This window comes from Bufo bufo, chromosome 6 (assembly GCF_905171765.1).
Source record: "Bufo bufo chromosome 6, aBufBuf1.1, whole genome shotgun sequence".
In the NCBI taxonomy this organism is placed as follows: domain Eukaryota; kingdom Metazoa; phylum Chordata; class Amphibia; order Anura; family Bufonidae; genus Bufo; species Bufo bufo.
In genome coordinates, this window is record NC_053394.1 from 182741793 (window position 1) to 182768566 (window position 26774).

General features: G+C 43.3%; 1 protein-coding gene across 4 annotated transcripts in view; it reads left to right on the forward strand.

Annotated features, from left to right (window-relative positions):
• The window catches only part of LOC121003834 (V-type proton ATPase 116 kDa subunit a3-like), a 73871-nt gene that overhangs the window by 28170 nt on the left and 18927 nt on the right, over positions 1-26774 (forward strand). For 3 of the 4 annotated variants that reach the window (XM_040435751.1, XM_040435753.1, XM_040435750.1), the window contains exons 9-19: positions 868-1074; positions 2617-2767; positions 3428-3567; positions 3645-3802; positions 3886-3976; positions 11967-12085; positions 12634-12847; positions 14269-14394; positions 21067-21162; positions 22580-22697; positions 22916-23087. In XM_040435751.1, the coding sequence (XP_040291685.1) occupies positions 868-1074; positions 2617-2767; positions 3428-3567; positions 3645-3802; positions 3886-3976; positions 11967-12085; positions 12634-12847; positions 14269-14394; positions 21067-21162; positions 22580-22697; positions 22916-23087 (1592 nt within the window). Of the gene's footprint in view, positions 1-867; positions 1075-2616; positions 2768-3427; positions 3568-3644; positions 3803-3885; positions 3977-11966; positions 12086-12633; positions 12848-14268; positions 14395-21066; positions 21163-22579; positions 22698-22915; positions 23092-26774 lie in introns of those variants that run through there. The other variant, XM_040435754.1, reaches the window with a different exon arrangement.

A 26774-nucleotide genomic window follows, 5' to 3' on the forward strand; every position in this document is an offset into this window, starting at 1 on the left:
GTAACATACCATAACGTGAAAAAGGATACTATGGATGACCCAACAATGTGAAGGGCAGTGTGACTAATTCATCTAAAAAGGAACAACAGAATACATGAGATTGTGGTGGAAATTGCATTTCCACATGCTACCACATATATAGATATACATATATAGATATATAATATAGAGGTATATAAAACCCAGATGGACTTATCATAGGAGGGTCTGTGGATATAGTGAAAAGCCGGAATAAAAAGTGTCGTATGTTAGGTAAAGGGAAGGCATATTGGATGCTGACTGCTGGGTATCATAACGTGATACCTACTATTGTGTAACCGTGCATAATAATTGATAATTCAGATAAGGCTGTGAATTTCATAGTCCCTATTTAATCCTTTGGGTTCCAGGCTGTCAAGTGTATGGATCCAGTATGCTTCCCTCTTTTTTAACAGTTTGATTCGGTCACCTCCCCTCCTACTTGGTGTCACCTGTTCAATTACTTGATATTTAAGTTGCGAGAGATTGTGACCTGCTGATTCAAAATGTGCTGGTACCGGAAGTAGTAGATTTTTGCGTCTAATATTAGATTTGTGCTGGCATAAATCTACATGAAGAATGCAAGTAGTTACTAAAACAGACCTGTCAGGAGAGGTGACGGACCCCCTTTAAATAGAATATAGGGGCATTCAAGCTCCCAGTCTAATGATGACACTGATGGGTCTCTGCACATCTTTTTGGTAGAGGGCACAATGTTCCCTTTTTGGCATTTAACATTCAACTGCAGAATGGTAATGTGGAATGTTCTACAAGCTGATGTTTTCAATACCAACTAAAAACTGAATGCACTGAAAATATAAATACTTGGCATCTAATGTTCCACCACAGGTGCTGTCCCAAACTGAGGGGTTCCTGACGCAAGTGCTGAATCGAGCTGCTTTAGCCTTGCATCCCTGGAGAGTCTGTGTGAGGAAAATGAAGCATATCTATCAGATTCTGAACTTATGCAGTGTGCGGGAACGATGCCTGATAGGTGAAGTGTGGTGTCCAGTGTCCGATCTGCCCATGCTCCAGGGAGCATTGGCTCAAGCATCGGTGAGAACATATTATCAACAACAAACTGAAAATGTATATTTCTTAGAGCACTCCTCCACCCAAAACTTTTAAAAGTTAGTATGACTCCTCCAGTCATAAGAACATAAGACCACAGTCAGTAGACAATATACATATATATTATTCAAAAATGAAATCGGAACAACCTTACCAAATCAGGTATACCCCTAAACAGTAGGCCCAACGTGGGTTAGGGCTCAGAATGACAGGTCGGGTACCTTGGTATAGTCGCTGGGTAGTTTGGTGTGCAGACACAGTAGGGGAATGCCCCCTCCCTATGCAAGGGGAGGGGGCATTGCTGATGTAACCCTACGGATACCTGACCCTAGGATTGGACGGCATCCCTATTGTGCCCTAAAGGATAGTTCCAGACGTGTCACCTTTCAAATTATTTCTTATCATGGGAGGTAATCCAATAAGGTGAAAATACATCCTTAGGTCAGTGGACCAAAAGGACAAATCATTGGAACATCAGTGGTCCCTTTGTAACGGTGCACCCCACTAAGTGACCGGGGAGCACCGGTGAAGCAGCTGTATGCACCCTGGCAGCTGCACCTGGGGTGTATACAGCTGCTCCAACGGTGCGGGGCAAGTACTCTGTATAGACAGGTAGGGTTACATCAGTAATGCCCCCTCCCCTTGCATAGGGATAACTAGGGAAATTGATTGAACTACCCAGCGACTATACCAAGGTACCCGACCTGACATTCTAACCCATGTTGGGCCTACTGTTTAGGGGTATATCTGATATGTTAAGGTCGTTCTGATTTCATTTTTGAATAATATATATGTATATTGTCTACTGACTGTGATGCTATGTTCTTTTTTAAATGAATGCAAGTAAAGGTTATGTTTTTGCTCCCTTCTTACTCCCCTTGGGGAATTTGTGATTATGGTTTTGACTCCGGGAGCATAATAATTTATTCAGAAGCACTAGTATCTGCAGCGTGTACTTGAATTTTTACAATTCCAGTTTGGAAGAATGGGACAGTCACATGGGTGCAGGACACAGACATCTATACAGTTGTTTGTCTTTCTTTGGCTAAAAATGCAATGCTTCCGCAGATTTCATGGTGCTATCCAACTCAAACAACCCCTGCACAGAAAACCTATTTTTCCTCACTCTTTTAGCTAGGGAGGAAAGATACTATAAAGCAGCGACCTCTGTGCAGAACATGGTCAGTCGTGGCTACGTATGCCATTCTCATCCAATTTGTGTTAAAGCTACATTTCTCCTTGCAGCAGTTACCACCAGCAGCTTATGTTTCAGCTGGTGGACCCACAACTTACTTTTGAGAAGGATTTGTCTGGTTGGGACACATATTATATATATATTAAATCATAACAGTATTATTCTGCTGAGCCTTTTTTGTTGGAAAAAAAAATCAATTTGCATTAGTGTTTTTCGGCATCTCACTTTTATGTGACATTGAAATACCTGAACCCTTGGCCAGATTCCAGTATCTCGGCACTTGCTCTCAATGTTTTACGTATAAGTTGATGACACAAAGAATGCTTTTCTAGGTGCACAGTGGCGGGGGTGGAGAATCATTTTGTCAACGGATTCCCTGTTCTGTCAGTCCTCCTACTTTAATTCGCACCAACAAGTTCACTTCTGGATTTCAAGGAATTGTGGATGCGTACGGCGTAGCCAGTTACCAAGAAGTTAACCCTGGTGAGTATACTGTACTTCAATGAATAGATTTAGAGGTTTTACGAAGGGTTGTTTTATTTATAGATTTCAGCTGACTGATTTGAAGTGAACTCTGTAGAGATAAAGTCTGAGACTGCTCACATTCTCACATTGAAAATGTAGTAATCTCTACTCAAATCCATTTTCAGATGGCCAATTTCCAGGTCTGTAAGTGTAGAAAAGATAGACTGAACACTGACCCATTATGGTCAGTAGGTCAATTCACATTATGAATAAGCCCTATGGGCCACTTTTATCAAGACCGGCATTTTAGACGCTGGTCTTAATAAGCCCTATAGCTGGCAGTGGATCTCCAAAGTTATATAGAGGCGCCAGCCTCTTCATAACTTTGGCGCATTGAGCGCCGATTCTAAATGTAAGACAGTTTCCTTGCTGTCTTATATTTAGACCATTTTCCATGCTGGCCCTTCCCTGCCCACGCCACGCCCACTTTTTTAGACCTAGTGTGAGCGGGGAAGAAGTCACAGATTCTGCCGCATTGTGGTGTGTGACAGAATGTACGCCAGATATACCGTATATGACACAAGTGGCATATATCTGGTCATAAATGACCCCCTATGTTTTTGTTGACTGCCAGTTACTTTATTTGTACCAATAAGGTTCCTCTTCATCTTATTTCAGCCCTCTACACAATTATAACATTCCCATTCCTGTTTGCGGTGATGTTTGGAGATGTAGGCCATGGACTTCTCATGTCCCTATTTGCTCTTTGGTTGGTTCTTGGTGAGGACAACCCAAAACTTAAAAACTCAGAGAATGAGGTATGACGAAGCAACATTGGAAGGTGGTGCAGTCTTGTAAAGAAGACCCCTAATCTGTCATTTCATGATCTTTACAGATTTTTTCCATGTGCTTTGGTGGTCGTTACCTGGTCCTATTGATGGGACTGTTATCTGTATACACAGGTTTTGTGTACAATGAGTGTTTCAGCCGAGCAACTGTGATTTTTCCATCAGGCTGGAGTGTTGCTGCAATGGCAAAAGAAAAGAACTGGACGTAAGTAGGCTGTTTGCTATCTGTACATATTCAAAAGCCTGCACAATTATAATTTTTTTTATAACTATTTCTTTAAATAACAGACGTGCGTTCTTGTCTACATCCACGCCTGCTCCACTAGATCCCAACATTACCAATGTCTTCACAGCAGTATACCCTTTTGGCATTGATCCGGTAAGAAAATCTCCGTTGTATCTTTTTTCATATACAGTAGCTGCATATTTGCAAACCAATTTTATGTTGCTGCAGTGCTTATAAAATAAAGCAACAAATGGTCTTGAAAATGCCCTAACATTTTGTGTCCTCAGCTCCTACGCAGACCCATGTGTCTCTATGGGATCTCCATCCATTGCTGTTCACTTCTCCTTGATAACCGATTAAATGTATATTAACAGGAAGTAAAAGACAGATGAACGGGAATATGATTGCAGAATCCAACTATCTGTTACCTTGAAAAGCTATCGGTCTGAAGCATAGCATTTAGGGGAGATTCTGAGTTCAGGGACCATTATATGATTTTTATGACTTCATTCGGTATTAGTATGTATAAAGCCTCATGTACACAATTGTATTTTTCATCCGTGTGCTATCCACATTTTTTACAACTGGCACACTGACCTGCTCATTTCTATTGGGCAATGCACACATCTGTAATTCTCCCTTGTGTCATTGGGGGACACAGAAAACCATAGGAATAGCTGCTGTCACTAGTAGGGGGCACTAAGCAGAAAGCGTTAGCTCCTCCTGTCATCTATACCCCTCCTGCAGACACTGAGCTGACCAGAGGCAGACATGGCTGTTTGCAGGTTTACAACTATTTTTCTAACAGGAGGCAGGAATTCCCTGTTACATTAGTGATGAGAAAGGGAGACCAGAGGGTCCCCAAACCCACTGCTCATTCCGTATCTCCAGAAGGCAAGGAGGTATGGCAGGCCACAAAATCTGCCGTAACCTACCAGGGAAGGGAATGCATCCCATTTCCTTCAAGTCCTCTTTATTCCAGTGTAGCTTCAATCATCAAGGGAAAGCATGGTTAAGAGGGTGACCCACCTGCATTTGGGGCAGAAGACTTCTGAGGGGTAAGTATACAACCCCCACCTCTTCTTCCCGAACTCCCTTACTGCCCCACTCCTGCCACGGCTTAATAAACTAATAGAGGCAGCAGCTTTGTGGCCCCCCAGGCCACATATCAGGCATCCTGTTCCAGCCACATTTTCCCACCCTAATACCACATGCCTAGCCCAGGAGGAGGCTCCCTTACCCCTTCCGGTTTCTCGCCTTTTACCTAGGTCCGAAACTGAGGCTTTGGATCTACTCCGCAAAGCTCCTGCTTCTGCCTCAGAATATTAAATCGACCAAATCCTACGGGGCTGCATGTCTGGTGTACGGCATACATATTAGGACATCCTCAGATATCATCCACAACTCCCTCCTCCATCAGGCAAAACTCCATCCTCCGTCAGCCCAAACTCCCTCCTCCATCAGCCCAAACTCCCTCCTCCCTCAGACGTCAGTCAAAAAATACCTCCTCCATCAGCCTTCAGCCCAAACTCCATCAGTCGTCAGGTGTCAGCCGTCAGGGGTCAAACATCAGTTGTCATTCCTCAGCCTAAACTCCATCAGCCGTAGTAATAGAATGTAAAATATATAATATATACACTCACCTAAAGAATTATTAGGAACACCTGTTCTATTTCTCATTAATGCAATTATCTAGTCAATCAATCACATGGCAGTTGCTTCAATGCAATTAGGGGGGTGGTCCTGGTCAAGACAATCTCCTGAACTCCAAACTGAATGTCAGAATGGGAAAGAAAGGTGATTTAAGCAATTTTCAGCGTGGCATGGTTGTTGGTGCCAGACGGGCCGGTCTGAGTATTTTTTACAATCTGCTCAGTTACTGGGATTTTCACGCACAATCATTTCTAGGGTTTACAAAGAATGGTATGAAAAGGGAAAAACATCCAGTATGCGGCAGTCCTGTGGGCAAAAATGCCTTGTGGATGCTAGAGGTCAAAGAAGAATGGGCCGACTGATTCAAGCTGATAGAAGAGCAACGTTGACTGAAATAACCACTCGTTACAACTGAGGTATGCAGCAAAGCATTTGTGAAGCCACAACACGCACAACCTTGAGGCGGATGGGCTACAACAGCAGAAGACCCCACCGGGTACCACTCATCTCCACTACAAATAGGAAAAAGAGGCTACAATTTGCACGAGCTCACCAAAATTGGACTGTTGATGTCACGAGGGTATCGAGAACCATGCCTGACTCCGTTATACCCGGGGTCAGGAAGTCGCAGCGGTTGGCTGCACGCTCTATTTAAGATAGGGCTGTTTTCCTTATGGTAGCTTTCTGGGTTTGCTTTGCAAACCCTTTTGGCTCACTCAGGGATCCGTAGCTCCTTCTCCTCAGCTGTTCCTTGTCCAGCACTCCCAGACCTCCTTATATTCTGACCTTCTGGAGCGGTGTTGCTGCGTTCTCTGGTAGTTGGTCCAGAACGCTACCCTCCGGATCCCTGTTGGACCTTTTTGGTCTATTGTGGTCGCCCACCTTGGTGTATGTGTTTGTCTGTTTTGTCTGTCCTCTCCCTGGTGTTTCCCTCTTAGTGATAGTGGTGCGGACTAGCGATCCCACCGGCCCGTTCACTATCTAGGGCTCATATTAGGGAAAGCCAGGGATTAGGCACGTGATCGCCGCACGGGTGAGGAACCCATCTAGGGACGTCAGGGCAGTCAGGTGCCAGCCGCAAGGTGAGTTAGGGGGTCACCACCTTTCCCTCTCCCTTGGGCAGGGCTTTCCCTGTTTTCCTCAACTGTCATGACCGACGTCACGTCGGTCATGACAGTTGAAGACTGGAAAAATGTTGCCTGGTTTGATGAGTCTCTATTTCTGTTGAGACATTCAAATGGCGTAAACAGAATGAGATCATGTATCCATCATGCCTTGTTACCACTGTGCAGGCTGGTGGTGGTGGTGTAATGGTGTGGGGGATGTTTTCTGGGCACACTTTAGGCCCCTTAGTGCCAATTAGTCATCGTTTAAATGCCACGGGCTACCTGAGCATTGTTTCTGACTATGTCCATCCCTTCATGACCACCATGTATCCATCCTCTGATGGCTACTTCCAGCAGGATAATGCACCATGTCACAAAGCTCGAATCATTTCAAATTGGTTTCTTGAACATGACAATGAGTTCACTGTACTAAAATGGCCCCCACAGTCACCAGATCTCAACCCAATAGAGCATCTTTGGGATGTGGTGGAACGGGAGCTTCGTGCCCTGGATGTGCATCCCTCAAATCTCCAACTGCAAGATGCTATCCTATCAATATGGGCCAACATTTCTAAAGAATGCTATCAGCACCTTGTTGAATCAATGCCATGTAGAATTAAGGCAGTTCTGAAGGCAAAAGGGGGTCCAACACCGTATTAGTATGGTGTTCCTAATAATTCTTTAGGTGTGTGTGTATATATATATATATATATATATATATATATATATATATATAAATTATATGGACACTAATACCAGGCACTAATACCAGATAAAAGTTTCTTTGTATAATGGAGGCAAGCCGTGTTCAGCCACTGACATACTTGGGCTTCTCTCCAGCACATGTTAAATCAGCAGCCGCTAGAGACTGGTTTGCCTACAAGTGAATGAGATTCCTTTCCTAACAGCAGATGGCTCTATAGTTCAGGAGTTAGAGTGCTGGTCTTGTAAACCAGGGATCGCGAGTTCTTGTTGGCACCTTCACACTTTTTTTTTTTTGTCTGTTAATATTTGTACTATTGCTTGCTTGTACGTGAAACCAAAGTTGCATTGATTTGTGCCCCCAGCACAGTAAAAGAACCAAATCATGACACATATGCCATCATCCACCCATCATAAATCTACCCCCATCATCTCATTTATCATTCATCTCTCTATCTATCCTGAATTATGTGTAAGCAGACCTGTCATATTTATATGATAATGGAAAGCATATTTCATATGATAAATTGCGCTAAAATGTTCTTTGCTTACTAAACGGAATAAGTAATAGTACAAATATTAACAGACAAAAAAATAATAATTGTGAAGGTGCCAGCAAGATTTGAACTCTCAACCCCTGGTTTACAAGACCAGCACTCTAACTCCTGAACTATAGAGCCATCTGCTGTTAGGAAAGGAATCTCATTCACTTGTAGGCAAATTAGTCTCTAGCGGCTGCTGATGTAACGTGTGATGGAGAGAAGCACGTGTATGTCAGCGGCTAAACACGGCGTGCCTCCATTATACACCAAGGAAACTTGTATCCAGTACTGGTGCCTGATATTAGTGTCCATAATATATATACATAATGTGTGAACACAATGTTATGTGGTCCCAGCGCTTGCTGTAAAAATATTTTACATTCTATTACTACGGCTGATGGAGTTTAGGCTGAGGGCTGTCACCTGATGTCTGACCCCTGACAGCTGATGAAGTTTGGGCTGAGGGCTGATGGAGGAAATATTCTTTGACTGACGTCTGAGGGACGAGGGAGTTTTGAGTTGGGGGGAGGGATTTTTGGCTGACGTCTAAAGGAGGAGGGAGTTTTTGATGAGAGAGGAGGGAGTTTGGGCTGATGGAGGAGGGAGTTTAGCCTGACAGAGGAGGGAGTTTGGTCTGAGGGAGGATGACTGATGGAGTTTTGCCTGACGGAGGAGGGAGTTGTGGATGATGTCTGAGGATGTCCTAATATGTATGCCGTACTGGTGGCTTCCTTCATAGCTTCTCCCCCTCTCCAGTCCTTTCCATAGTCCACAGAGGAACTTCTTAGGCTCCTTTGCGCCCTTTCTTCTGATTCTAATGCAGGGCTGGTGTCATGGCAACTTCCTCTATGCCTCTGCGATTAATTGAGGGCGCAGCCTACCATGCCTTATGTCTAGCGCTTCTACGCAGCATTGGGTGCGGTGCCGGGCTCTAGTCCAGCATCGTACCTGGATCCTCTCCTGTCCTGCCCCCCTCTAGGGGCTGTCACTTGCAACCTACTTGAAATGAGCGTTTTGTATTCCATATCCGCTATTCTGTTCCTGCTTGGGCTTCCTTCCCCGGCGACACAAAGTTGTCTTCTGGTAAGATTAATTTTAAAATCTTCACAGCATATTTTCCAAATTTATTGTACAGATTACTGCCATGTTTGCTTACTGCAATATCTGCCAAGCTTACCCGGCTCAGATGTGCCCATCAGTGATGGTCAGTTCGCAGTGTTCACCAGCGAACACATGCGGGCTGCCATCTTTAGTAAGGTAGACACACCCGTCCGGCGATGCACAGGTAAGCCTGTGCCAGAGCCAGTCTGAAATCAAATGCGGTCACCGGGAGCAGGCAGTTCCGAGAACAGCTGCCGGGGGCCTTCATCGGGCTGTTCTCGGAACTGCCTGCTCCCGGTGACCGCATTTGATTTTAGATCGGAACAGGCACAGGTAAGGGCTTACCTGTGCACCGCCGGACGCGTGAGTCTACCTTACTAAAGATGGCAGCCCGCATGTGTTCGCTGGCGAACACTGCGAACTGACCATCACTGGTGCCCATCGTTAGGTTGTGTAATATTGCTGTCGCTAGATGACATATCTGACAAGCTGGCTCAGTTCCAATTTACTGTAAGCAGCCCAATTTCCCCTTTTAATGGAGGTGTAATTGTGTAATTATTTGATCTTGTATTTGACATCTCCACAAACCTTACACCCTCTAATAGGTGGAGTAATTGCACCATCATTAGATGCTGTTTTGGTCATGCCTATGCAGTTCCAGTGTTCACCAAGCACCAAGATTACCCTCCTTTTAATAGGCAGAGTGATTGTGCTGTCGCTAGATGCTCTATCTGACAAGCCTGAAAATGTACTGTCTCTTGATATGCAAGCTTGGTGTGTGCCAGGTATCCATGTTTTCTCCTTCAGTTGCGTAATAGCCAATCTTCACATTCTAGAACACGTCATAATGCTGTGTGTATTACAGACAACAGTTCTTTCTATTCTATTTCTAATGATAAGAGTGAGAAAAATATGGAAACCACACGGAAGGTATCTATATTTTGCTAATCAGTTGTTTGCGGACGGAAATACAGTATGGACATGGTAGTGTGAATGAAGCCTAAAACGGTTAAAATTTTACCCGCAGTTTCTATTGATATATATGGCACGTTCAAAAACTTGCACCTTTATCTGCAAAAGCAGTTATCTATATTATCTACAGTACCTCAATGGGGTTTTCCCATCTTATAAGGTGATGGCATGTAATAGACTATCCATCCAACGGTACTCTAAAAAAAATTGACCCCTGAATACAGCCCCCCAGATAAGACCTCCTAAATAAATACAGACACCAGACACCTGAATAAATACAAAATACAAAACCCAAAACAAAAACCTACTGTACTCCGTACTTCAGACTAGATCCTAGAATCAAAACCGATCCCAACATAAATACAGACCTCCAAAAATACTACAAACCTCAGGCCAGACCCACTAAATATAGACCACAGAATAAATGCATACCTTGGACTAGACCCTTGTATACAGATCCCTGTAATAAAACGCCAGAATAAAAACAGATTTCAAAATATATATAGACTCCCGACCCCAAAATACAGACCCCCTAAATTCACGTAGATCCACACATCTAAACAAATACAGACTCAAGACGCTTAAATTAGTTATCTTGGAATCTGATATTGATCAAGATAGGTCATCAATATCAGATCATCTGGGGTCTGACACCCAATACCCCTGCTATCAGCTGTTTGAAGAGGCTGCTGCACTTACCGGGGCTCCAGTGAGTGTTGTGATCTCTTCACAGCTTACCAAGCACAGTGCTGTACATTGTATAGTGGCTGTGCTTGGTATCGCAGCTCAGCCCCACACAATTGAATTGGACTGAGATCCGTCTAGGCCACGTGACTGATGTATGGTGACATCACTGGCCTAGAGGCCAGGGTGCTCACAGAGGGCAGCGGTCTCTTCGAACAGCTGATCGGTGGAGGTGCCGAGAGTTGGACCCCCTCCAAACTGTTGTTGCAGAGAGAGTAGAGCCTCTAAGTGTAATGGCAATACCCTTGTTGCTCCTAGAGACTCACTTGCATATATTACACATAATTTTTCTCAGTAATATGGGTATATATGAACATGGGACCAACACAGATGCCTTCAGCTGCCAAGCGCACATGCAACAGGTCAGCCAGTTTCATAGGTACAAATCTTCTGACAGATGGCCATTTAAAGAAACTTTGTGGCACTCCGCTTTTGCTTGGAGTCGGGTTACCACCCCGTCAGACAAATAAATAGAAAACTCCAGCACAATGTAGCATCGAGATTTCAAACGTTTATTAGGTAGGTGGCTGTACAACTCTTGTGACTTTTCGTCCAGTGTGGCCTTTTTCAAACTGGTGCCGCTCTAAGAAGTTTGGAAGATGATGGAAGATGCTCCAAGTAAAGAAGTATGTGCTAACTGCACTTTGAGGGAACGTCACAAGAGTTGTACAGCCGCCTATGCAATAAACGTCTGAAATCTTGATGCTACATTATGCTGGAGTTTTCTATTTATTTAGATGGCCTTTTAAAGGACCATGAAATGACCTACAACACAGAGAGGTCTGGTATTCCAATCAGAAATAAAATATTGATCTGAGAATCTATTAAACCTCATAACAAAATTTTCTACTTTTAAATTAATTTAGTGGGAGAAATATTTGGCACTCTTTTATAAGCTAAAACAGTATATCCTAGATTTCACTACTATCATTGTCTGGTTTTGATAGCCCCTTGTTACATTCCTGAGTGCAGTGGGTTGTACTGATAAAGGAAGGTGAGGGGCACAGTTCTCTGCTGTAAAGGATTGTGTTCGTCCATTAAAATGCATACATAGTACCATACATAGTTTCTTTAGCCATCGTAGCCAAGTACAGCTGAAAAGTGTTTAGGCAAACCTACGGTATATGATCAATAGCTCCTTTTTACAATATGATCAGCTTGATAGTTTTCAGAAAGATACTGTACAATATTTTTATTTAATTCTGGACTGCGTGACACTTGACATACAAATTAATTTTGTAGTAAAACATTTTTTTGTATAGTAAAACATCAATTTTTAGATGTATATAATAATTAATGGTGTTTTAATTAAATTTATTTCAGATCTGGAGTCTTGCCTCAAACCGCCTCACTTTTTTAAACTCCTTTAAAATGAAAATGTCTGTCATTTTGGGGGTTTGTCACATGTCCTTTGGAGTCTGTTTAAGCATCTTCAACTACATGTAAGCATTACTCCCCATCCCACCTTGGAATCCAAATAAGTGGTACTTGATATGTATAAAGAAACATGAGATCACTGCGACCATCACATGAAATCTGTTGAGAAGTGTATCACTAAAGGGAATCTGCCACCACAATTCTGGACTATTATCTGCAGTAATACATGTCTAGTATGGCATTCAAGGATTTTAGAACACAATTTAAAATTTTCCTACTGAGCCCCCCCCTTCCCCATTCCACCTCTATCAGCAATCAAAGCTGTGCTGAAATACACAGTCCAGATGATTTATTTCAGCGTAGCTTTAAATCCTGACAGTGGGGGGTGGGGGGGGGAATGAAGAGAAGTAGGAAAATAAAACAGCAATCTGGACTTCTTATCTGCAGTACTATTCATGTAGTACAGCAGATAATAGTCCAAAATTGTGGTGACAGATTCCCTTAAGCACAGGCTAGGTTATTGAGAACGGATGTCAAGTGTGTCTCCACAAACCAGTGACTTCTGAGGGGTCTTGGTTAATGAATAAATCTTGGTTTGTCTGCTCTCTTACAGTCACTTCAAACAGAAGTATCGCATTTTTGTGGTGTCTGTGCCTGAGCTCCTGTTCCTCCTCTGCCTCTTTGGGTATTTGGTATTCATGATTTTCTACAAATGGTTTGCCTTTGATATAACAGAGGCTCAGAGTGCACCGAGTCTTCTCATTCATTTTATTGACATGTTCCTGTTCACCAAGAATGAAACCAACAGAGATCTATACCATGGACAAGTGAGTTTAACCTACACAGCTATGGGCATGACCTCTACCATACCTTCTATAGTTTTGGCAAATAGGCATGTATTATGGTAATTCTGTAAAACACCAGTGAACTGTATCTTTAGGTCACCGCCAATGTACTAAATTGTTAGGGGTTAAAATCAGTTTCTGGAGTCCATAATTAATGATGGAATATTAGAGTAGTTAATATATTGAAATAGAATTCTGTGACTTGAAGCCATTTCCCAATGCCCAAATTGATCATTAAAATTTGTCTTTTATTTTGCTTGTGTAGTGATATAATATATTGAAACTGCAGTGCTTTCTGAGCAAGGAGTGGTGAAGCTTAGTAGCATTTATGGAATTATAAACAGTCTTAGTATAGATACTCGCGCTGCCGTCTGATTTTTTTAGGGGGCGGTGGAAAGTCACCAATACTGTAATACAGATACAGAGAGGTGTGTCGCTGCAGGGTTCTAGTGAGGGGATAATTGCCAAAAAAACCCTGAATACTAGAACAAGCTAAAGAGAGATATAAATGAACCCGCGCTGACTTTGTTTCCGTTTAGAACAACGGAGTGTATCAGAAAAAAAAAAGGGGGGGGGGGGGGGAGACCTTTTATAGAGTAGGAGTGTATAAACTGGGCTATTTCACATACACTGTAACAGTATCCGTGTTTCAAGTCCGTTCGAAAAACTATAAATCATTGGACTTAAACAAAAAAAACAGGATAAATATAAAAAGAAGTCAGTAGTTACTTACTGATTTGCAGGCTTGAAGTTGAATGTCTTTACTGCTGCTTTGTTAATTCCCCGTTTTTGCCCGATGAAGTTCTTGCGGCTGATTTCCTTTCAGTGTCAGCGTCTCTCCTGTTCCTGTCTTCAGCTTTCCTCGTGGTACGTGCGTAACCCCGGCCGGTAGTTCGCGCGTACACTTGGAAGCAGTGCTTGGTTGTTGTCCTGGAAACCTAACGTGGCCGCGTTAGGTTTCCAGGACAACAACCAAGCACTTCTTCCAAGTGTACGCGCGAACTACCGGCCGGGGTAACGCACGTACCACGAGGAAAGCTGAAGACAGGACCAGGAGAGACGCTGACACTGAAAGGAAATCAGCCGCAAGAACTTCATCGGGCAAAAACGGGGAATTAACAAAGCAGCAGTAAAGACATTCAACTTCAAGCCTGCAAATCAGTAAGTAACTACTGACTTCTTTTTATATTTATCCTGTTTTTTTTGTTTAAGTCCAATGATTTATAGTTTTTCGAACGGACTTGAAACACGGATACTGTTACAGTGTATGTGAAATAGCCCAGTTTATACACTCCTACTCTATAAAAGGTCTCCCCCCCCCCTTATTTATGGAATTATATTCTATCTTGAAAACCTGTTTCTTCTTGTAATTCTAAATCCTCAAAAATATATAAATTTTACAGCAAATTGTTCAGATGGTGCTGGTGGTTATAGCTCTACTGTGTGTTCCAGTTCTTCTCCTGGGAGACCCAATCTGTCTCTATATTCAACACCGCAAAAAGAAAAACAACCAGAGGCATGGGGGACAGGTATGGTATGGTATGATAAGCATGCTATTTGTAATGAACGCTCCTTTAGTACAAGGCTTTCTTAACTGTTAACTGTCATAATATTGTGCAAAGACTCGGATGTTAAAGGGGTTGTCCCATGAAAAATATTCTACAGTTTTCAAACCAGCACCTGGATCTGAATCCTTTTGTAATTTCATATAATAAAAAATTTTGCATAGCCACTGTTATTCAATAAAATGTATCTGTACAGCGGGGTAATGTGGTCATACTGGACACCTTGGCCTATCGAGACATGTGTCTCACGCTACTCAGAGACAAACAAGGCTACGAGATATTAACATCAGACCCGACCCCCAGATTTCAGCAGGAGCTAAGGGAGATCCTATCTAAAGCTAAAACAGATAGACTCATTAGTGGTGAGGAATTTGAATATCTCTACCCGGCGCATCCCATAATGGCCACATTTTACGGCCTACCCAAGGTCCACAAGGGTACCTTGCCCCTTAAGGGCCGGCCCATAGTGTCAGGGGTAGGCAGTCTCCCGCAAAACTGCAGGATTTACGTGGATCGCATATTGGGGCCATTCATGCAGTCCCTTCCATCGTATGTGAGGGATACAGGTGACCTACTCTCGAAACTCGAGCACCTCAACCTCGAACCTGGCTGGTTTTTGGCATCCATCGACGTTGAGGCCCTGTATTCCTCCATCCCCCACGACAAGGGTCTTACAGCCACTGCACACTATCTGAGGGCTAGAGGTTTACAGTTTGCTGCGCACAATGAGCTGATTCTCCATCTCCTGAGCTTTGTGCTTACGAGCAATTACTTCCTTTTTGACGGACGCATCTACCACCAGCTCAGGGGCACTGCGATGGGCAGTTCCTGCGCACCATCGTATGCTAACCTGCTCCTGGGCTGGTGGGAGGAGACCACTGTCTTTGGTGATGTGCCTGGGTGGTACACGGAGTTCATCGTCCTCTGGGCTCGCTACATAGATGACATTTTCATCTTGTGGAGTGGCTCAGAGGACGACTTCGGTAGGTTGGTGGAGGAGTTAAATCATAACAGCATTAATCTCAGATTTACTTCATCCATTGTACGGAATAATCTCCCCTTTCTTGACCTATGTATATCTAGAGACACTAAAGGGGGCCTACAGACCACCATATACCGCAAAGAGAGCTCCACCAATTCTCTGCTTCGCTGGGACAGCTGCCATCCTGTCCCTCTGAAGCGGGGGATTCCTGTGGGCCAATACCTACGGCTCAAACGCAACTGCTCTGACCAGCGGGAATTCACACGGCAGGCGGGTGAACTAAGAGAACGCTTCCTAGCACAGGGATACCCAGACAACACCCTTAGACAGGCCTACCAGCGAGCACAACAGACGACACGCACCAGACTGTTACATCTGACCGGGGACCAGAAAATTGAGCGCCCTAATGTACTAAGGGTCATAGGCACATTTGACACTGCTGCAGCTAAAATTAAGGAAATTCTCGGACGGAACTGGGGCACCCTCTTGATGGACCCAGACCTGGCCGACGCAGTTAGCCTCCACCCGTCAGTTACCTTTAGGAGAGGGACCAATTTACGAGATCGATTCGTTCACAGCCACTATAATCCCCCGAAGAAAAGTACGTGGCTGCATAGTCCAGTCCGTGGTTGTTTCAAGTGTGGCCGCTGTACCTTCTGTAAATTCATCACACAGTGTAAGTCCCTGCCAGCGAATCCCACGGGCTTTACCCACCATATCCGTGATTTCATCAACTGTCGCACCACGGGGGTTATTTACCTTATAAACTGTGAGTGCGGCATGAGATATGTGGGTAAGACCCGTAGGGAATTACGGGTACACATGGGTGAACATATGGGGGATATCCGCAACAACAGGGATACCCCAGTAGCACGACATGTCCACTCTGCCCACGACGGACGTTTGTCCGTCATAACATTCATAGGCCTAGAGCACATCAGGAAGCCACCACGAGGGGGAGACTGGGACAAAAAGATCCTCCAGAGAGAGTGCTGGTGGATTTTTAAACTAAAGACCACCCAACCCCTCGGCCTGAACGACCAATTACAATATGGCTGCTTCCTGTGACCTCCCCTATAGGTCAGCTCACTATATACATTACTAGTACACAGTTTCTTTAAGAGCGGCTATCTGCTGTGCGTACCATGTATATATTGTTTGTATCCTTCTCTTCCCTCCTATTGTGATTACATGCTTTTGGAGTTTACCCCCTATCATCTCCATCATGCTCATTGTTTGTTTATAAATTGGCCTCCATTGGTGTCCCCACATATGTCCGATACATTATGGGCTGATTCCTCCCGGTGCAGATCAGCTCTATCTGTGGGCCACTCTGCGCCATATCATTATATTCGCAGGCGGACGACACACTTTAGCTATGCCCCCTCCTTGATTGTTTTATTTCCAACCTGTAGCGGCTATTTGCCGACAGTTCCCTACCTTAGTGTATAGTGGAACGCCTGTGTAGCTTACATTGCTATTATTTCTATTTATACCCGTCACCGGACTGCCAAATAAGTCCCCTCTCTTGGTCCCATGCTGGAGAGGATTGTTATTTTCCTCCCCCCAGCATCGGTACGTATGTTGTTGCAGGGGCTGGACTATCACATATAGCAGCCGCTCCCATACCTACCGCTGGACAGCTACTGCAGCGATCCGCCACGGTCACGCCCCCATCACATGACTCGTATGGGACGGCGTGACGTGGTGAGTCTGCGCTACGCTGCGGCTGCCGGCTCTATCACCTGCGCATGCGCATCCAAGGACGCGCTCGTCCGCGTCACGTGACACCTATCTAGGCACGTGAGCGTCGGCTGCGCCCACCGTGCATGCGCCCAGTACCTCTCCACCTCACATTTAAATCCCTCAGCGCGCCTTTCTGCGCTGTCAGACGATCGGCACCTGTATCTGTAGTGCTGCATCGCATGAGGAGAAGTCACATGACCCTCACGCCAAACAGTGAGTAACTCCATCCAACATGCCATTGTAGTGCCATGCTATGCAACTGTATTCAGGTAATGTGCGCCCCAGACTGATTGTACTACTTTGTATGTGTTTCTTTCACTTTGTAGGATTCTGGGTCATCTAGGACTATCTAGTCCCGCTAAAGTCTGCGCCACCTTGGTACTCTCGTATTCCCTCCCTCCCCTCCCCCATTTCTGTTTTGACCATACAGATAGGTTGCGAGTGGGGAGGCATACTGTACCCTCTACCCCTGTCCCCTGATGAGTTGTGGGGTTTGCTATAGGCAATTACCTTTTAGTTCCTTCATCATAGGATACATATAGCATCTTTATACTCTCCAACGAAACGCGTAGGGACATAGAGTATCCATTTACACTAGTGTATGAGATATTGTACATCCATCCACACTAGCGTTTAATCCCCCTCCCTCTTTCTCATTGGCTGACCTAGGCCATTGGAGCCCCACAGGGCCCTCTCCCCTGTCCTCACAGGGCTATTTAGGGTCATTGTTTTTAGGGCTAGGTTCCGGACGGGGCCACCCCTTGCGGGGATCGGACCCCGTATTAGCAGGCAATTTAGGGCAGTTTTAGGCCAAGTAGGGCAACACCAGGGACAGTTTCTTCCCTGTGGCCCTCCTGCACAAAGTGACCACCACTGGGGGACGCATCCATATGTGAGAATACCTCCCTTAAGGGCATTGGACCGGCCGGTCCTCTTGCCCATTTACTGGTAAGACCTACCCTTATTTTTGCCTCCTTGGCATGTTTATAGACCACGGCACATGCCACGGTCTTCATTATTATTGTTATTTTGTTTACGCTTACTGGTCACACTACTCGCGTCCCGTTCCATCCTGGGACGTGTTCGTCTATTTGACCATCGGGTGACCTGCCACACCAGGTCCCCTGTTCTTCTGTGTCTGTGTTTTGTTTGTCAGGTAGGGGTCCACTTCCCAGTTGGGATTCATAACTATCCTATTAAAAGTTAGGTTTTAAAACGTTACTACCCCTTTTTTCACATTCATCTGTACAGCGCCACCTGCTGTTTTTTTCTTTTCTTATTTCTTTGTCCTGCTCACTGAGATGGCCGCACATGCTCAGTTTCATCCTTTAACTGCCTCCTGAGCTGTGATAGGGAGAGCATGGACACGCCCCTGTTAGCTGCAGCAGAAAAGACACTCCCCTTGAGCTGTCAGCTTGATATAACTCTAGCAGAGCAATGAATGTTGGATCTCTGGATACATATTAGGTACAGAGCTGGTTCTAGCTTTGTTATAAAGAGATTGTCAGGCACTATATGATCTCTGACTTTCATTTTTTTTGCATTAGTCATGGGATAACCCCTTTTAAGCATTTTTGTAATGTACTTTATTAGGGAAAGATGTTTCTTTCTACTAGAAAATAGGGTGTCAAGAGTCTTCTTAGCAAAGCTAAGGAGAATCTCTGTTCTGTCTGCAGAAGACGCCTGCGTTTAATATGCAGAGGTTACCTGCCGCCTCTTTTCACTGCCTTAGTCCCTGACTATGGATGTGTGCCCTAGCCATCACTGCCCATCGCTCTATGTATCTGAATTGTTACACACAGGCATCTTTAGTTCTCAGTAATACACTAAAGACTGAAGACAAACTCTCCTTGGTAACGCTTAGTAACTTTTAAAAGACTTTTTAAACCAAAACAACAGTTACACTTTGTGTCTGGTCCACTAGAGCAGATGGGGCAGTGGGGCATGCCCTTGCTACAGGTAGGGACCTTATGGCATAGACAAGTCTGAAATGATTTAATTATACATGATTTATGCTTTACTTTCATGTTCTTTGTCAATAACTGAAGCGGGTAAGGGGAGTAGGCCTTTTAAATTGTGCTTCTACATGGTTTCCTGAGAGTAATTATATATATTTTTTTTACCTGTTTGCATTGTTTAGTTTCAAAGATTTTATCTACATGAGGTACAGCACTGAGGAGATCTTGGGGTTTCTCCTGGTTTGCATCCTCCAGAACATGCTATGTGCTTTTATGCTTCTATTCGTTTGCATAAGTCAAATCTCCATCTACGGAATCCTGTAAAATTGAGCTGATGGATTGTTTATACTGTACAGGTGACTTTGAGGGTCATGATTCCACTATAGATACACACTAAAGGTGTCATGGTTCACTAGGAAGCCAAGACAGCATCTAAGGCCTTCACCTCAGGAAAGTAAGATTTTCTGAGGTGGGAGATTTCTCTAAATTATTTGTTACTTTTTGCCTAGAGTAGTTTATGGCTGTGCAAAGAATGTTTGTAGGACTTTACAAATAAAAGTATTTCTTACTGTCAGAGTAGTTCTTCTTTAATTCTGTAAAGATTACAGTCTCCTTTCACCTGGTATTTCAAATTTGCTGAGATATACACCGATCAGCACAGTGAGAGGAGACTCAACACAAACAGTTATTTTTGGGTCCAAGCTCAGTATCTCTCTAAGGGTCCATTCACACGTCCGCAACTGTTTTGCATTTGCAAATTGCGGATCCGCAAAACACGGACACCGCCATGTCCGTGGCTGCGGACAAGAATAGGACATGTTCTATTTTTTTGTGGGGCCGCGCAACTGTGTGCTATCCCCATGGGTCCGCACCTGTTCCGCTAAATTGTGGAACGGATGCGGGCCCATTTTGCGGACGTGTGAATGGACCCTAAGACTTGTTTCAAACTTGAATGAAACTGATCAGGCAAGCAGCATTCCGTCTGGCCACATTCACTATAATTGGGGTGGACAGAGATCCAGCCGCAACCTGGCAAATATGTCGAGGAGCGGCCGGACGAAAACTGCTGTGTGCAGCATTTTTGCTGGGTTGCGGCTCGATCTCCGCTGGCCCTCATTATAGTGAAAGGAGTACAGCTGCCCCCGCTACTAGAAAATGATACACAATGCCATATTTTTGTCTATTCTGCTCTTTTGCACGAGAAAATGTGTGTAAGTGACCTTCTCTGATATAGATAAAATGAACATCAATAGCCTTTTTCTGATACTACTTTTGGATTAAGAACACTTGGGGTAATTTATCAAACTGGTGTAAAGTAGAACTGGCTTAGTTGCCCATAGCAACCAATCAGATTCCACCTTTCATTTTCCAAAGGAGCTGTTTAAAATGAAAGGTTGAATCTGATTGGTTGCTATGGTCAGCTAAGCTAGTTCTACTTTATACCAGTTTGATACATTACCCCAACTGTTTCTGGCCTTGATTACTATCATACTACTGAGGTTTAGGCAATTTTAAGGAAAATATAAACTACTCTCTCCAAGGCTTGTTTCACACTGCCAACAGCCTGTTCCGGCACAGAATGCTGGTAATCGGTCATGCAGAAGTGTTATTTTTCTCGCCGATTCTCTGCATATTTGGCGGATCGTGGCCGAATCACCATGTGACCCCATTATAGTTAACAGCCTGCCGGATTGACAAACGCAAATGTGAAACAAGCCTATGCCAATATATAAATGGAAAAAGATGTAGATGTTTGCTTTCTGGACATCAAATGGACTAATGCAGTACAGTATTTGGTCCTTTTCATACTATGATCAGTTGTATACAGAAAGTGTGAGATTTTGTTTTAAATCCCTGGCTGAAAGGAAGGGCCATAAAAAACATGTAGTAGCAACGGAGTTCCATCATTAAATTTTTGTCATAATATTTTAGCTTTTGTATGTATTCCAGGATGTTGAAAGAAGGGGCCTACTGGCAGGAGATGATGAGCAGTATATAGGACATTCAGAACATGAGCAGGAAAAAGGGACACATGATGGCAAAAAGGTGCCTTTTAACCTTATTTATTTTAGTTGTGCTGTAGCTGAAAAACTGTCCTTTCAAACAGCTTGTAACATGAAAATGCTAAATCAAACTTAAAAAAAAAAATCGGACATTAAAGAGGACCTTTTAATGGTTTTTACTTATTCTAGATTAGGCATGCTCAACTTGCGGTGCTCCAACTGTTGTAAAACTACAACTCCCACAATGCCCTGCTAAAGGCTGATAGCTGTAGGCTGTTCGGGCATGCTGGGAGTTGTAGTTTTGCAACAGCTGGAGGGCCGCAGGTTGAGCATGTCTGTTCTAGATAAATACCTTTACTTGCTGCCGCCCTGCCTGTTTTTCTTAAATATCTCTCTCCTGCGCCCCGCTGTTTTTTCACAAATTACGCCCAAACTACAGGGGGGCACAGCGAGGTGCAGGAGCGATGTTTTAAAAAAATAGGCAGGGTGGCAGCATCAGTAAAAGTATCTATCTAGAATAAGTAAAAACCATGAAAGGTCCTCTTTAAGCTCAGCATTTCATCTTCTATCCTATTATTTCCTCACATAGTATAGCATAAAAGAACAATCGCATCCTTTTTTAATGTGAATTGTAAAAGCACTGGGGGACTTTATGAAGCCCTCTATGCTTTTTTCCTCCATAGAAAAGTCACACATTTTTGCGCACAACACTCTTGCACAAAAAATTTCTGTGATTTAATACTGCCCTCCCACTTATGAGAAGTGTTTTAACAATGCACAAACTTTATCATATAACATGCAACATTTCATAGAAAAACCTGTAGGTGGAATCTGGTTGTTATAGGTTTAGTAATTGTTTACAGCACTATGTACATACATTGTTTTCCTACTTCCGTTGCATAACATAACTTCATCTGAATATGTACATTTCAGTGCTATTTAGAACGAGCTCACGTAATTCCTAAAGGGGTTGTCTCACTTCAGCAAATGGCATTTATCATATAGACAAAGTTAATACAAGGCACTTCCTAATATATTGTGATTGTCTATATGGTGCTTTTTCCTGGCTAGATAAATTTTTCCATCACATTAGACACTGGTAGTTTCCATGGTTACGACCTCGCTGCAGTCCAGCAGTGGTGGTCGTGTTCGCACACTATAGAAAAAAGTACTGGACTATGTGTACTCCTTTGGTCCCAGAAGCCAGAGAGGCTGGCGCCTTTTCCTATATTGTAGAAACATGGCCATGGCTGCTGGATTGCAGAGTGGCCATAACCATGGAAACAAGCAGTGTATAATGTGATGGAAAAATGTTGTCTAGCCAGCAAAGGAAGTAATATGGACAATCACAATACATTAGTAAGTGCCTTGTATTAACTTTCTCTACATTATAAATGTAATTTGCTGAAGTGAGACAGCCCTTTAATATCCATTGTTTCTTTTGTTTCCTCATTTCTTAGTTTGATGCAGGGGAGGTTTTTATGCATCAGATGATTCATACCATAGAGTACTGCCTGGGGTGCATCTCCAATACAGCATCCTACCTACGACTGTGGGCACTCAGCCTGGCTCATGCACGTGAGTATTTCCCAACCTTCATAAAATGAAATCTTATTATGACATCTAGTGACTGCAGGTCAGATTCCATAAATGGTTGTTTTTGTATTGAAATGGGCATATTTTCTAGCAAATTTTGATTGTTAACCTGAAAAATATAGAAGGGTCAAACTACTAATTTCATTGCATAAAAGATCTTAATATGTGCAGCATGTTATGTCCCTATTTCTATCTGGCAGAGTTGTCCGAAGTTCTGTGGAATATGGTGATGAATATTGGATTGTCTGTGTTAACCTTCAAGGGGAGTGTCCTTCTTGTACCCATCTTTGCCTTTTTTGCTGTGCTGACTGTTGCCATCTTGCTGGTCATGGAAGGCCTCTCAGCATTTCTTCATGCGCTCCGTCTGCATTGGTAAGTGGTTTATATAAAAACTATTTATTTTTACATTATTTTTAGATTAAAATCAACATAAAACATGGTGAAAAGAGGGTATCAAGATTTGTAAACATCTGATGCTATAGTCTACACATCAGAAGGTGTGATCAGAATTCTGCTGTCTGCCTGATTTTGTGTGCATTATATGAGCAGCAGGCTTTCCATTTGGATTCACAGTTGAAAAAGGTTTGTGCCTTTCTCCATCATACAGATGGTCCAGGAATTTACAGATAGTTGATAGCCCTGATTTAGTTATCTGGAGATAGTCTTGTGACAAAGAATAGATGATTACTTGCCTGACTGATCTTGCAACGCTGCTCCGCTTCTCCCAGAAGGGTTCTGTTTCCCCCAACTGCAGTGGTAATGTCATGTAGACAACATTTGACTGCTGCAGCCTGCTTTTCAATTTTTGATTACCCCCTCCAACCAAAAAAAAATAAAATTGAATAGTGATCAAAAAGTCATACGTAACCCAGCAAAAAAACAATCCCTCAAACAGCTCTGTAAATAAAATATAAATAAGTTATGGGTGTCAGAATGTGACGATACAAAGAATGTTGTTGTGTTTTTTTAAATGTTATCCTTTTAAGAAGCAGTAAAACAAACCAAATAGTTTTTATTATCGCTATAATCATACTGAACCGAAGAAGAAGATTGTCATGTGCGCAGTGAATGCAGTAAATACAAAACCAAAAAAATGGGCGTAAATGTTATTTTTTTCTGATTCGCCCCCAAGGATTATTTCTCCCATTTTCCAATATATGATATTTGAAAGGCAGGGTGTCACGGCTGAGGATGGGGAAAACCCTCAGCCGTGCGATGGCACGAGATGTTAGTCGCTGCTTGGCCAGGACAACAGAATAAGGGAGTAGGTCACCTCCTAGAGCTTCCCTAATCTGACCCTGACTCCTAGCTGCATGAGCCGACCTTGAAGGTAGGAGGGCTCATGCTCAGGAACCTCGGATCCCTACTCACCCTCCGCCGATCCCTGAACTAGGAGCTGGGTAGACCACCTGTTCCTCCTGGATGCGGAGAAACAGGAGTCTAAACTGTCCGAGCTGCAAGGGGATATAAACAGACTATGGATATGGCAGGAGAGTGAAAGACTTCCACCCCTACCTGCCACAGACACACTGACTGGATCCCTGGACACAAGTGCTGAAGTCCACACACAGACATAAAAGGATACAGCACACATAAACACACAGGAAGCCAGAACCATAGCTGCACTAATAACAGACACCACATAAACATAAACTTAACATCACATAACAACATTTGTTTCTGACCATAAGGGTGGCCCTCGCTGGCAGGTGGTATGAAAGTAGGAGGATGACTCCAGCAGACCATGGCTGAAGTACCCCTCTGACTACTGCTCTCAGCAGAGGCTATATAGGCCCAAGTAGTAACACCCACACAGACACACCCAGTGTTCACACACACAGAAGGGAGTTAACCCTTCCTAGACCAGGCAAGGGAAAACAGCCACGAAGTGTACAAACCCTTATCACACTGCAGCTGTTACCGCAGGCAACGACATGCGTGGCAACCGTGTCCTGGGAGTCAGCCAGAAGGCCGAGACACTGCCACCACATGTACAGAATACAACACGTTACCTCGGGCAGCCACAAGTGAAGGGAAACTATCACAGTGCACACACCCAAACTTCGTGCACACCAAACATATAAAAACGGCACACCTACAAAGACAGGTTGCCAGGTGTAACCGCATGCAGATTGCAGCAAGCTGCCAAGCACAAACATGTTGCCAGCGGCAACCACATGTGAGGCAACAATCCAGCCGCCCTCACCATGTGATTGACAAAAACCAAACCGCAGGCAACCGCATGCGGATCAGGAGTCATGACCATAACCATGGTCGTGACACAGGGAGGAAAAGAACAAAACTGGCTGTGTCCTTAAAGGCTATGGACACCATTTGGGAGCATTTTTTTTATATTATTGCATTCTACTCATTTGGCATTGCAAAACATTTTTTTCAATTGGTCTTTATTAAAAAATTTCCAGCCCTTTTCTCTGTACACATGTCGATCTATGTGTATTTGCAGAGTAGTTTTCAGTTCACATAGACTCCCTTTAGTACCCCTCACATCTCATGTGTAGACCTAATATCTGAATTCCTGACAGCTCATAAACACTCATTTGTTATCAAGAATTTTGCTTAACTGTTTGAGCGGTCAGGAATTCAGAGAAAATAGTTACGCACGAGCTATCATGGCTTCTATCTGATAGGACTAAATAATTGCGCCAACAGTTGTTGCCTTCTCACCAAGCTGCTTGCCTATTTTCCTGTAGCCCATCCCAGCCTTGTGCAGGTCTAGAGTTTTCTCCCTGGTGTCTGTAGACAGCTCTTTGGTCTTGGCCATGGTGGAGAGATTCGAGTGTGTGGACAGGTAACAAGTTCAAACAGGTGCAATTAATGAGTGCCGAGTAGGAGGGCTTCTTAAAGAAAAACTAACAGGTCTGTGAGAGTCAGAATTCTTGCTGGTTGGTAGGTGATTAAATACTTATTTCCTGCAATAAAATGCAAATTAAATATTTAAAAATCATACAATGGGAATTCCTGGATTTTTTTGATTCCGTCTCTCTCAGTTGAAGTGTACCTACAATAAAAATTACAGACCTCTCCACAGACTTGCAAAATCACCAGTGTATCAAATACTTATTTTTCTCAGTGTGTGTGTGTGTGTGTGTGTGTACATCTTCACACACCATATTTTGAATCCTATAACAGTGGTGTTTCCTGCCATTTATCAGCACAGGGCACACTATGAACCGCACAGGCAGCGCATTGAATGTAGGCAGGATATTATAGCTAAATAATAAAGTACAAGGAAAATTTAAGTTAAATTGCAATAAATAAGTGGGTTTTGGGTTGCATTTTGGGCACTCGGTCTCTAAAAGGTTCACCATCACTGCCCTATAAGATGCACCTGCCCATAAGACACACCTAGGTTTTAGAGGAGGAAAATAAGATATATTTTTTTTTCATCAGACCCCCAATGTTAATCACACCTCAGTTCAGACCCCCAATGTTAACCCTTTCAACACCAAGCCATTTTTCACCTTTAGTGAACAGGCCTAATTTTCCAAATCTGACACGTGTCACTTTATGTTCGAATAACTTTGGAATGCTTTTATTTATCTGTGCTATTCTGAGAATATTTTCGCTTGACATCTTGTACTTTATGTTAGGGGTAAATTTGGGTCGATATGTTTTACCTTTTGGATTATAAAAAAATCAAAAATGTACAGAATTTTTTAAAAAAAAATGCAATTTTCAATATTTTGAATTTCTACGCATTAAAGACTGTGACACCTCATTAGATAGTTTTTACTTAAGATTCCCTATATGTCTACTTTGTTGGCATCATTTTTAAAATTAAATTTTATTTTTTTAGGACGTTAGAAGGCTTAGAATTTAAGAAGCAATTTTTCAAATTTTCTATAAAGATTCTATAAACCGACTTTTTCAAAGACCAATTCAGTTCTGAAGTCACTTTGAGGTACTTACATAATAGAAACCACCTATTAATGACCCCATTTTAGAAACTGCACCCCTCAAATTATTCAAAACTGGTTTTACAAACTATGTTAACACTTTAGGTGTTCCGCAATAATTAAAGGAACATGAAGGTGAAAT